The 13202-nt window shown below is 50.8% G+C and overlaps 1 protein-coding gene across 1 annotated transcript; it reads right to left on the bottom strand.

Annotated features, from left to right (window-relative positions):
- Nucleotides 1-10729: 10729 nt before the first annotated feature.
- On the bottom strand, nt 10730-11662 carry LOC148220856 (olfactory receptor 14J1-like). Its single transcript, XM_088180694.1, has one exon. The coding sequence runs from the start codon at nt 11660-11662 to the stop codon at nt 10730-10732; it is 933 nt and encodes a 310-aa protein (XP_088036820.1).
- Nucleotides 11663-13202: the final 1540 nt, after the last annotated feature.

The raw sequence follows: 13202 nt of genomic DNA, 5'->3' as shown, positions 1-13202 counted from the left end.
CATAAGGCTCTTCTTGACTCTATGAGGCACAAAAGTGTCAGAATGAATGCATGAGGTTCCAAAGTGTCTCCATGGTGTCCTTGGATCTGCATTGTCACAACTGATCCATGGTTCCATGAGGTTCTGCAGTGTCACCATGGTCACTGTCAGAGGCTGGATGAGATCAATGTCCCAGACACCTGGGGATGAGCTGTCAATCAGTCACACAGTGGGGTGGTGCTGACCCAGGCTCTGATTGCCCCAGCAATCACAAGTCCCACCTGGGGGAGGCCCACGAAGGCCCAGGGGCTTAAAACACAGAGCAGGCGCTCAGCCCATGGTCCATACCCTGCCTTCTCCTGGGGTCTGTGTCTCACCCACACTGGAACCCTAGGAGCTGGGAACCATGTGTGTGTCTGTCTATAGAGCTTCTGTCTTTCTGTCTCTCTTTCCTTCTAATGCTCTTTATATTGAACACCATTATTTTTGGGCACCGCAACAACCTAAATGTTTAAAGGTTTTGAGGTTAAGTGGGAAAAGTTAATGAAGTTCCTGCTATGGTAAGGGTTTTATGTTGAGTTGGATGTTGTATTAAATCCTTTTCCAAAGTTCCTTGGTTTTCTATACCAGTAAAATTTTTTGTCATTTTGACCTCTTGAGAATATCTGTCTGGGGTTTCTCCTGTGCACTAAACTTGACTAAAGGAACCTTTGGTCACCCCCAGCATTTCAGTGTTCTGCGGTGTTACAGGCGGGCAGGCTCAGCATGGCCTCTTGTTTCCATCAGGCCCTGCTGTGTCACACTGGCCCTTGGTTCCATGAGCATCTGGAGTGTCACACAGCTTGATGACATTTGTCCTTGCTGCCCCTGCCATCCCACTGCCCCAGCAACAGCCCCGAGCCACCCGTGAGGGACAGGCCCTGCTGGGCCAGGCCTGGGCTCAGGCCTTGGCCTTTCTGCTTCCTCCACCCAGCCCAGGCCTTGCTCAGCATTGCAGTTCCCTGCTCACAGCCTCGGGCTCCTGCAATCCTGGCCTCAAGGATCTGCTCTCACCAGTCCCTGGGGAGCCTTTGGCAGTCCCTGCCCTCAGTGGGGCCAGTGATGCTCCAAGGGACTTGGAGTTTTGCTTCTGACTCCTTGAGCGGCTTCTTCAACCTTCTCTCAGTGCCTGAGGGTCCTGGACTCAGCCCCAAATCCACTGTGAGGCTGATGAAAATACAGAAAGCCTTCTGGAACTCTTTGTCTTACTCCAGGACTTGTGCAGCTGATTGGAGTCAGTTTGGAGTTCTGTTAAGGAGGAAGATTTCAAAGTGAGCCATATCACTTTTTTTCTTGAATCAAGTGAGTTGTTTGTTTTAAATTACAGTTCAGAGAATAGCTGATAGAAGTATTTCCCAAGTGATCTTGATGCTGAAGGTCTCCTTAGGAGGTGTGGGCACACAGAAGAATGAACCCCTTGCAGGCTGACCCTGTTTGGAGAACCTGCTCCTCACCCCCAGCCTCACCGTGTCTGACATCGCCCACCTGGGACTGACATCCCTGTGCCCTGCACCAGAACCTTGTCCCCTGAGCTCTGCAGCTGGGTGTCCCAACCCATTTCACCATGTCCCACCTGCTCTCCTCAGGGCTCTGCCTGCACACAGGCCCAGGAGAAGTTTTCCTGTTTGTGAGGAAAGAATGGAAAATTCTGAGCAGGTTTCCTGAACAACAAACCCCACTGAGGAACCACATGATCAGTCCAGGCTGCCTGGAATGATGTCTCCTTTCTACAAGGGACAGTGTGACCAGAAATGATCTTTGTAAGCAGAATTCTCTGAATCTTCCACCTGAATTCTCTGTCCCTGTCCTTTCTCTGGATCTCTGTCTCAGATGGAAGCTGCTGGTGCCATTCTCACCTTTAACCTTTCTTTTGAATGCAGACAGATGTTCCCAGATTTGCGAGGGAGGTATTGCTCAGTGTTTATTCAAACTTTTGTATCGTCATGGAACCAAGGAGCCCATTGTGACACAGTGGGGACTCATGGAACCAAGGAGACAATTGTGACAGTTCAGAGCCTCAGAGAAACAAGGCTCCATTGTGACACTGAGGGGAATTAGGGAATCAAGGAGACCATTGTGACACAGCCAGGCCACATGGAACCAATGGTCCCTTATGACAATGCAGATCCAAGGAGACCATGGTGACACTATGTGACCTCACAGATCCAAGGGGCCACTGTGACACTGAAGAACTTCATGGAACCCAGGGTCCAGTGTGACACTGCAGCCCCCATTGGAACAAAGGAACCATTGTTGACAGCACAGAAACTCCTGGAACCAAGGGGCTGTGGTGACACAGCAGGGTCACATGGAACCAAGGACACCAGTGACATTTAGGAACCTAATGGAACCAAGGGTCCCCTATGACACTGCAGAAACAAGGAGAGCATTGTGACACTATGGAAGCTCATGTAACCAAGCACATATTGTGATATTCCAAATCCATGTTGAACCAGGGAGACCATTGTGGCACTCCAGAATCTCATGGCACTAAGGGTTAATGTGATACAGCAGGTTATCATGGAACCAATTGTCCATTGTGACAATCTGGATCCCAGGAGACCATGGTGACACTATGGAAGCTTATGGAACCAAGGCTCCATTGTGACACTCCAAGGCCTTGTGGAACCAAGGGTCTGTCATTAAACTGTGTCACGTCATGGAGCCAAGGGGCCATTGTGACACTGTGGATCCAAGGAGACCATTGTGACTGAGAAACCTCATGGAACCACGAGTCCATTGTTACACTGTGGGGCCCTGTAGAACCAAGGGGACCACAGTGACATTGAAGGGCTTCATGGAACAATGGAGACCATTCTGACACTTTGGGACCCACTGGAACCAAGGGGCCATTACAGCATGGCAGGGCCTCATGGAATCAAGGGCACTACAGTGACACTGTGGGTCTGCATGGGATGAAGGGTCCATTCTGAGATTATGGAACCAAGGATACCATTGTGACACTATGGGGCACATATGGGACCAAAGGTCCATTTTGACACAGCAGGGCTGAAACCATGGAGTCCATTTTGACACTTTGAGGCCTTGTGAAACTAAAGGGCCATTGTGGCACTTCAGAACCTTGTGGAGCCAAGGGGACCATAGTGACACTGTGGAGCCCCATGGAAACAAGAGGTCAATGTGACACAGCTGGGCCTCAAGGAACCAAGGATTCAATACGACACAACCATTGTCACACTGCAGGGCCCCATGGATCCAAGGGAACAGGTAACAGGTCTGCTTGGCTTGGCCTGACTGGTCCAGCTGCCCTCGGCATGTCGAGGGTCTCTTCTTATGTGCCCCTGAAACACTGGGGTTCTTGGCTTTCCTTCAAATGAAGAAGAAATGTCCATCTCATTCAAGCATCCATGGCCAAAATGGGATTCCTCCCCCAGAATTCTCAATATCCAGGGATTGCTCCCAGACAAAAGCTGACAGGACAGATTGCTTTGGTTGGCCTTCAGCTATGGTAGTTGCCTCTAATCTGCCCTGAAACACTGAGGCTCAGTGCTTTCCTTCCTATGGAAAAGAACCATCCTTCTTCTCTAGGTACCCATGGCCAAAATTGGGATCCCCCTTCAAAAGTCCTAGATCCAAAAATTGCTCCTACACAAAAGGTGCTATTACAGACAGGTCTGGCTGGCCCTGGCCTCCTGAGGGCTGACTCTCACCTGCCTTCCAAAAACTGGGGCTGCATGCTTTCCTTTTGTATGGAAGTGGCCATCTCCTCCAGACAAAAAGGGCTGAACTTGGGATTCTACAGTCAAAATTCCGTATATCCAAGGGTTGCTCCCAGAAAAACCTTCCAGGACAGACAGGTGTGTCTGGCATTGGCCTCTGGTAACAGCAGTTCATCAGTTTCAGTGTCCTGAAACACTGGGGCTCTGTGGTTTCCTCCCTGGGGAGAATACTGTGACGCTGTGAGGACCTCATGGAAGCAAGGAGCCATTATGAATCTGCAGGACACCATGGATCCAAGGGACCATTGTGACACTGTGGGGACCCCGTGGAACCAAGAACATCACTGTGTCACTGCTGGGCTGCATGGTGCCAAGGGGCCGCTGTGAAGCAGCAGGGCTTTGTGGAACCAAGAGGCCATTGTTGCATTACAGGGCCTGGTGCAGCCAAAGGGCCGCTGTGATCCTGCAGGGCACCATGGATCCATGGAAACCATTGTGGCATTGCAAGGCCCCATGGAATCATGGAGACCATTGTGACACTGTGGGGAACCAAAGGGCCATTGTGACCCTGCAGGGCCTCATGGAAGCAAGGGGCCATTGTGACACTGCAGAAGCAAGGAGAACATTGTGACACCGTGGGGCCCCATGGAACCAAGGGACCATGGAACAGATCTGGTGGGTTTGGCTTCCTGGGGGCTGCCTGAAAGATCTGGCTGATCCTGGCATGTCAAGGGCTGCCTCTCACCTGCCTCTGGAGCATTGGGGCTCTGTGCTTTCCTTCCTGTGGAACAGAACTTTCCCTTCTTCCTGGTGCCCAAGGCTGAAATTGGTACTCCCCCTAAAAATAAAAAATATTAAAGAATCACTATATAGAGCCAAAATCCCAGCCAAAATCTGCCAGCACAGACAGCTGGCTGGCCTTGGCCTCTTGCAGGCTGTCTCTCATCTGCCACCAAACACCAGGACTTTGTGCTTTCCTTCCAGTGGAAAAGAAATGCCCTTCTCACCTAGGTGTCATTGGCAAAACTGGGATTCTACTTCTAAAATTGTATCTATTCAGGTATTGGGCCCAGAGAAAAGTAGCCAGCAAAGACAGGTCTGGCTGCCTTGCTCTCTGGTGATTTCTAAGACCGTATGGAGAATGTTTTCCTTTGCCAACACCTTGGAGAGGGCCCAAAAATCTCCCAAGGTGGGGTTTGTAGGCGGCAAGAACATGACCACTATAGAAGGACAAAGGAGCTCTGTGCTCAGAGCAGTGGAGACTGAGGACAGCAGAGAAGAGCCCTGGGAGGGTTTGAAAGGTGGTTTCAGAGATGGTGGATCCTTTTGACACAGTACAAAACAGCCAAAGAAAGAAAGAATTAATGCCAGGAGAAGCTGGGGACATCCAGACTGGACACAAGAAGAGAAAGGAATTTCTCTCTCATGGCAGGGCTGTGGTGCAACACATCCCCCAGAAGGAGTCTGGAGCAGCCCAAGGCTCTGTGTGTGCAGGCAGAGGCAGGCAGGAGGCAGAGCTGTCAGCAAAGGAAGGGGCCAGCGAGGTGGGGCAGCCGGGGGATGACGACAGCCTGCAGGGACAGAGGCGCAGGGCATGGACACCGTAGGACAGCCTGGGCTGCAGAGGGCACAGGGATGGGCAGCAGCTGAAAGGCCCTGACACAGCCAACTCCTGCAGCACTTGGGCCATGCAGGCTGGCCCTGGGCCTGAGGCCAGCAGGGGACAAGTGAGCCTTGCTGTGCTGGGGCCTCATTGCCTCCTTGTCCCTGCTCAGCAGCCTGGCAGGGGCCGCCCCATGGTGCTGCCCTTGGCATTGCACATGCCCAGAGCCCAGTGGCCCGGGAAGAGCCCTGAGCAATGAGGGAGGGACAGGATCTGCCTTGCCAGGGGCAGGGGCTCAGCTCTTGGCCCTTTGCATTCCTGAAACACATCCAGGTGTGCTCAGCATCAGAGACAGCTTTCCTTTGTTTGTCCCCACCTGTCATCACTGCCTCCAGTGCTCTGCTCTAACTGGAACCTGGGTGTTGAAATTCAAAATGCAAGGAATTCTCAGAACATTGGCCCTGTAAGCCAAAGCTTACAACTATGCATAGTTAAGTAGAGATAGGTTTAGCTTTAGAATTTAAGATATAGAAAAAAGAAAGGTAGTTACAAAGGGAACAAGAAGTTGTAGAGTGCAGCAATCTAAGTTTGTGTGTCGGGATATAATTGGCTAAGAAATTTCACACTGTAGTATGAGTCTGTAAGACAAAATAACTTAGTATTGAATTAGAAATTTAAATATCTCTATTGACAGGGTTTTATTGCTTAATAAATTCTTTAAAGGCCTTGTAACCATAAGTCCTGCGACTTCTAAGCCATGATGTGACCATCTGTAAGACAAATTTACCCTTTCTGACTGGATAGAAAATAAAAAAATTAAACCAAACTTTCTAAAACAGCTCAGAAGTCCTGTCTCTCTGCGTCTTTCAGAAAAAGAAAAAATCCAGACAAAAAAAGGCAATATAAAAAAAATAAGCCCACTTAAAAATTACATCATAAGAAGAAAAAACTGAGAGTTTAGAAATGTAACATAAAAACAATAAATCTGCACCTGGGGACACTTTCTTTGTCATGTCCCTCAGTGGGACCCATTAAAACTTCAAGAAACTTTGGACTTTGAATCTGACTTTGAATTCTTCAGAGGTTTCTTTTCCTCCTTTACCCTATTTTTTCCTACCTGACATCATTGTCATCAATTTTCTGCTCGAATTCAACCCTTGGGAAACTTTCTCTTTCATGATTATCAGTGAGAGTCACTAAAAGTAAGAGAAACTTTGGAGTTTGAATCTGACTTGGAATTCTTGAGAGGTTTCTTCAACTCCCTCTCAGGGACTGATGTTCAGGGACTCAGCCCCAACCCCGAGAGGGTCATTAAAGTCCTTGTGCTGTGCCTGTGCTGCTGAGCTGGGCCGGGCTGCTGGCAAGGACAGAGCTGAAGAGAATGAGCCAATATTTCCAAAATATTATTTGGAGCTCCTTGGCAGCACCAAATGCACCACGGGGCTCATTTGGATTAAGCAAGTCCTGACAAACCGTGGCTCTGCCTTGATTTCCATCTGGTCTGGTGCAGTTCATTAGGAAGGTTTTCAACTCCAGATATGGAGAAATATTTCAAAGAGCTTCTTAGAAACACACATTCCTGTTTTCAAGGGTGTATTTTATTACTGTTCTCTTCAGAGCAGAGGTGATTGCAGCATTCTGTGATTGATGTTGATCCAGGGTCTCTCCTCAGGAGGTCTGGCAAGGACGAGTTTCCTTTCTTTGTCAGAACCACTTCCGGGACTACAGCTCCCATGATGCTTCGCAGTTCCCATAGAGTGCTATTGCAACCGTGCCTTCATCTCCCATCATGCACCGCGCCCCACCGAGAGCCATTCTGTGCCCAGAACTCCCATGATGCTCCATGGCTCTATCAAACCTTATTATACCCACGCCTACAATTCCCATCATCCCCTGCACCCCGGAGAGCCCCATTAGAGCCCCACAAGTGCCCGCTTGAACCCTGAATGGCCCCAGATTCCCCTCCCTGGGCTCCAAGTGCTCTCCTGGATCCCCAAGAGCTCCCCCAGGCCCTGAAGTGTCCATCACAATTCCTCAGTGCCCCTCCTAGTGCCCACTCAGGTCGCCAAAGTTTCCTCCAGACTCTCAAGTTCTATCTAAATTCCCTCTCCAGACCCAAAACTGCCTCAAATGTACCGCAGAAATGTCTCCTTGAACCCTAAATGTGTCCTTTTTCATACGGTCTGAGAAAATTATTAAAAAGGTAACAATGGTACTAAAACTAGAACTAATAATCATAAAGCTGGAGAAATCCATAGCCAATAGTGGTCACTTTTTAATGAATGGAATTGCGTTACTTAGAACCAATGACCAAAAAAATTTTTGGTTGCCAAAAATGTATGGATTTTTTTACACAAAGAGAAAATTAAGGTAATAAAAATATAGAATAGTATTATTATGAAAAATATATTATTTAAATTTTGTAAATTAATAATCTTTTTTTTGGCATGTCAGTCCCAGGTGGGTGATGTGAGACACGCTGATGTTGAGGGTGAGGAGCAGGTTGTCCAAACAAGGTCATTCCTCAAGGATCTCGTACTTCTGGGTGCCCAGACCTCCTAAGGAGACATTCAGCATCAAGATCATCTGGGAAATAGTTGTATCAGCTCTCCTCTAAAATGAAAAATAAAAAATACTCATGTGATTAAAAACACAAAAGTCATGAGGTGCACATTGAAATCCTTCCTCATTAACAAAACTCCAAATTGACTCCAAGCAGCTGCACAAGCCCTGGAGACTTGAAGATAACTGGAAGAAGACAAGGTGCTCCTGAGGACTTTCTGTATTTCAGTGATCCCCAGGGTGGATTTGGGTCTGAGTCCAGGAGCCTCAGGCACTGAGAGAAGGTTGAAGAAGCTGCTCAAAGAGTCAGAAGCAAAACTCCAAGTCCCTTGGAGCATCACTGGCCCCACTGAGGGCAGGGAGTGCCAAAGGCTCCCCAGGGAGTGGTGAGAGCAGATCCTTGAGGGCAGGATTGCAGGAGCCCGAGGCTGTGAGCAGGGAACTGCAATGCTGAGCAAGGCCTGGGCTGGGTGGAGGAAGCAGAAAGGCCAAGGCCTGAGCCCAGGCCTGGGCCAGCAGGGCCTGTCCCTCACAGGTGGCTCGGGGCTGTTGCTGGGGCAGTGGGATGGCAGGGGCAGCAAGGACAAATGTCATCAAGCTGCAAGCCCTGCCAGCCTCCTGAGGGAGGGCCGAGGCAGAAGCAAAGTGCAGCCCCTGCCAGGAAAGTTCCTTCTGTGGGGCTGCAGAGGCCCTGCCCGAGCCCAGGGCACAAAGGCCTGGGTGCCTCTGGCCCTGCCAGCCCTGCCCAGCCCTTGGCCATCTCTCCTGCAGGCTGTGCCCCCTGTGCGTGCTGCTCCTGTGCCCTGGCCGGCTGCACACGCCCATCTCGCTGTCCCCCCCAGCATTTCTCAGCCCAGCATTGCTGTGCCCTCCCTGGGCTCCCTGCACCCAGCGCTGCCGGCTCCTGGCACACAGAGCCATGGCCTGGCCCAGCCTCACGCTGGGACACCTCGGGCACCAACATTCTGCCCTGGGAGGGACTTTTCTGTTTCCTCACCTCCAGGCTGAACCTTCCAGGCTGCACTTTGGGGAGGTTTCCTTCTCTTCCCATTCCACAGGAAAGCTCTGACTCCTGCTGTTCACAAATAGAGGAGGGCTGGTGGGAGATGTTCTGGTCAGAAGCTCTTTGGGGTACAGTGACAGTGAAATTATTGAGTTTTTAAATATTCTGTGAGAGAAGGAGGGGCAACAAAACTTCTACACTGGCCTTACAGAGAGTAGAATTCAGACTATCTAGGATGCAGATTTGGAGATAACTGAATCACTTCTGACTTTTTTAAGGGAAACAGTCTTTAAAAAGAAAGCATTCCAGGAAGAGTGGAGAAACTTAAAGAAAGATATCTTGAATGAGCAGGAACGGCTTCTCTCTGTGTGCCAAAAGTGAGCCAGTGAGGAAAAGTCTGCCCTGGCTGGGCATGGGTGTTTTTCCAGAAACTCAGGAAAAAAAGAGGGTGCATCACATTTGGACAGAGGGACAGGCAGCTCAGGAAATGTTTAAGGATATTATTAGGTCATGCAGAAAGAAAATGAGACAGGCAAAAGCTCAATTAGGACTTAACCTGGCCACTTCAGTGAAAAATAATAGAAAATATATCTATAAATTATTAACAAACATGGACAAGGAGAACCTCAGCTCTTTATTGGATGCTGTGGGGAATATAGTAACGAAAGATGAGGAAAAGGCTGAAATACTTAACCCATTCGTGTCCTCAGTTTTCAAAAATAAAACAGGTTGAGCTCAGGACAAGTGTTCTCCTGAGCTGGTAGATGGGGACAGGGAGCAGAACAGAGCCCTGTAATCCAGGAGGAAGCAGCTGGGGACCTGCTGAGCCACTCAGATGCTCACAGGTGTCTCTGGGACCAGATGGGATCCATCCTAGGGGGATGAGGGAGCTGCTGGATGAGCTCCCCAAGCTGCTCTCCATCATTTCTCATCAGTGCTGGCTCAGCAGGGAGGTGCCAGAGGACTGGAAGTGCCAATGTGAGCCCATCCCCAAGAAGGGCTGGAAGGAGGATGTGGGGAAGTGCAGGCCTGTCAGCCTGACCTGGGTGCCTGGTGAGGTGATGGAACAGATCACCCTGAGTGCCATCACAGGGCACCTCCAGGATGGCTGAGGGATCAGAGGCAGCCAGCGTGGATTTCAATATCTGCATTGATGATCTGGATGAGGGCATTGAGTGCAGCATCAGCAAATGTGCAGATGGCACCAAGCTGGGTGTGAGTGTGGATGTGCTGGAGGGTAGGAGGGCTCTGCACAGGGACCTGGACAGGCTGGATCCAGGACCCAAATCCAACAAGGTGAGGTTTAAAAGGACCAAGTGCTATGTCCTGCACTTTGGCCACAACAACCCCTGCAGTGCTCCAGGCTGGGGACAGAGTGGCTGGACAGCAGCCAGGCAGAAAGGGACCTGGGGGCACAGATGGACAGCAGGCTGGACATGAGCCAGCAGTGTGCCCAGGTGGCCAAGAAGGCCAGTGGTTTGTGGCCTGGATCAGGAATGGTGTGGCCAGCAGGAGCAGAGCTGCTGTGCTCAGCACTGATCTGTCCAGATCTTCACATAGACATTGCTGCTGCAGCTCCAGAAAAAGGAAAAAAAAGGGGCATCACCAGGGAAAATTTTGCTGGGAGATCTTTTGTTCATTAATTCCCCCGAGAGCAAAAATCCCCATAAAAAGAGTCTAGGGCCACAGCAGAGGTGGAGAGAACCAAAATGAGAAATAGCACATTGTGGACAATAACACATTATTGTGGACAATATTAAAAAACTAAAACACAGGAAAAAAAAAGAAAAAGCCAAAACCAAACCAAGAAGAAAAATCAAACATTATTTTTCTTACAAGTGATTTCAGTATTTTGCCTGTAATTTAATGTTTCTGAAATCTTCCAGTCATCAGTGTCCACACTGAAGCCTTGAGCTCCTGGTTCCTCAGGCTGTAGATGAGGGGATTCAGGGCTGGAGGCACCACTGAGTACAGAACTGACAGGGCCAGATCCAGAGATGGGGAGGACATGGAGGGGGGCTTCAGGTGAACAAATGTCCCAGTGCTGATAAACAGAGAGACCACAGCCAGGTGAGGGAGGCAGGTGGAAAAGGCTTTGTGCCTTCCCTGCTCAGAGGGGATCCTCAGCACAGCCCTGAAGATCTGCACATAGGAGAAAACAATGAACACAAAACAAACAAGTCCTGAAGTGGCACTAACAGTAAGAAGCCCAACTTCCCTAATATAGGGTTTGGAGCAGGAGAGTTTGAGGACCTGTGGGATTTCACAGAAGAACTGGCCCAGGGCATTGCCATGGCACAGGGGCAGGGAAAATGTATTGGCCGTGTGCAGCAGAGCATTGAGAAAGCCACTGGCCCAGGCTGCTGCTGCCATGTGGGCACAAGCTCTGCTGCCCAGGAGGGTCCCGTAGTGCAGGGGTTTGCAGATGGACACGTAGCGGTCGTAGCACATGATGGTCAGGAGATAATACTCTGCTGACATGAAGAACATATAAAAAAAGAGCTGAGCAGCACATCCAGCAAAGGAGATGTTCTTGGTGTCCCAGAGGGAATTGTGCATGGCTTTGGGGACAGTGGTGCAGATGCAGCCCAGGTCGCTGAGGGCCAGGTTGAGCAGGAAGAAGAACATGGGGGTGTGCAGGTGGTGGCCGCAGGCTACGGCGCTGATGATGAGGCCGTTGGCCAGGAGGGCAGCCAGGGAGATGGCCAGGAAGAGGCAGAAGTGCAGGAGCTGCAGCTGCCGCGTGTCTGCCAATGGCAGCAGGAGGAAGTGGCTGATGGAGCTGCTGTTGGACATTTCTTCAGTCTGGATATGGTGGACTGTTGAAAGAAGACATTGTAAAGCCGTGACCAACTCCTTTGACTCAATCCTATGCTATTTTCTTAGGAATCCCCTCAAAATACTGATCTTCTTGTTGGGGTAACTTTGCTAAACCTTTTTCAGTTTGGGTATCTGTTGATGCTGATTTACTGCGTCATCCTCAGAATTGCTCTCAGCCAGAACACTGAGAAGCCCAGAAGGAAAACAGGGCTATATTTGACACTGTGCAGTCAGCCCTGCTGGTCCCACACTCTTGCACTTTGCTCATTTCCCCTCTCTCTATTTCATTGTGATTGCCTTTAAAACATTCTTGAAAAACTAAGTGGACTTTGAAGGCTCCAATTTCAAAATTCTTTTCCACAAAGTCTTTTTAATTTTTTTGCAGATAGACAGAGAGATACCAAGGGTTGTTCTTGGTCTCTGCTGCCTGGAGTTGTGCCTACTTGGAGAGGCTTCTCTCTATCCAAGCCTTGTCCCTGCCAGTGCTGCCAGAGCCCAGCCCAGCTCTGGGGGCTCAGCTCTGCCCTGCACACCCCTCCCAGCACAGGGCACTGCCCAGGGCCATCTCCCTGCCAGCAGGGCCTTAAGGGCAGCTCACACAAACTGAGATGCTGCAAGCCAAGGTGCTGCTGCTGCTGTCTGTAGGCACAGGAGGCTGAGGAGGCACTTTGTGAGGGAGATGTGAGGCACATCTGCCGAAGCCCAGTGGGACAGTGCAGGAGTGTCAGTGACACAGACACACCTACCAGCCCCTTTGCCTTGCCTTGAGGAGAAAGCTGAGAGCAGCCCTGGCCATGCAGCACCATCTCCACAGCAGGAGGAATCTGCCCTGATGGCGGTGGCTCCTTGCACCTCCAACTTCTCCCCACAGTCGATGGGGAGCTGCCAGGCAGGCTGAGAGCTGTCCCTGGCAGGTGGCACATGGCCTGGGCTGGCCAAGAGCCCTGAGGGCTGCAGGAGCTGCTCTGCAGGACAGCCCTGGGCAGCCCTGGCTGCAGCCCCAGCTTCAGCCCCTGCAGCCGTCCCTGGCAGCAGGAGCCGTCCTGCCCTGTCCCTCTGACCGTGCCCAGGGCAGCCCCCTCTGCAGAACATCCTCCTCCTCCTCCTCCTCCTCCTCTTCCTCCTCCTCCTCCTCCTCCTCCTCCTCCTCCTCCTCCTCCTCCTCCTCCTCCTCCTGCTGTGCCTCAGAGAAACTGGGAGAGTCCTCCTGACACATCCCCCAGGCTGTGGGCTGTGCTGGCTCCAGGAGATGCCTCCAGGAGCACAGGGGACATTGCCCTGCACCCACACACTCACCATGTCCAGGGCTGTGAAGATGTTTCCCCAAGTGCAGTCTCAGCTCAATGTCTTCCCAGTCCTGATTGCCTTGAGCCTGTCTGTGCCTGGCTCCTGTGCCCTCAGTGCCTGCAGGCAGTGCCCTCAGCCCTGCTGGGCTGGGAGAGGAGCTGCTCCTCAGCAGAAATGTCTTTTTGAAGCTTCTCTTGGTTCACCTTGGGAGCTGCCTCTGTGCCAGGAG

This window comes from Sturnus vulgaris, chromosome 30 (assembly GCF_052056855.1).
Source record: "Sturnus vulgaris isolate bStuVul1 chromosome 30, bStuVul1.hap1, whole genome shotgun sequence".
Taxonomy (NCBI): Eukaryota; Metazoa; Chordata; class Aves; order Passeriformes; family Sturnidae; genus Sturnus; species Sturnus vulgaris.
Note: the sequence above shows the minus strand (reverse complement) of the source record. Positions and strands in the feature narration are given on the sequence as shown.

What these genes read in the sequence shown, in the direction of transcription:
- LOC148220856 (XM_088180694.1), bottom strand. Translation starts at nt 11,662, where the DNA reads ATGTCCAACAGCAGCTCCATCAGCCACTTCCTCCTGCTGCCATTGGCA.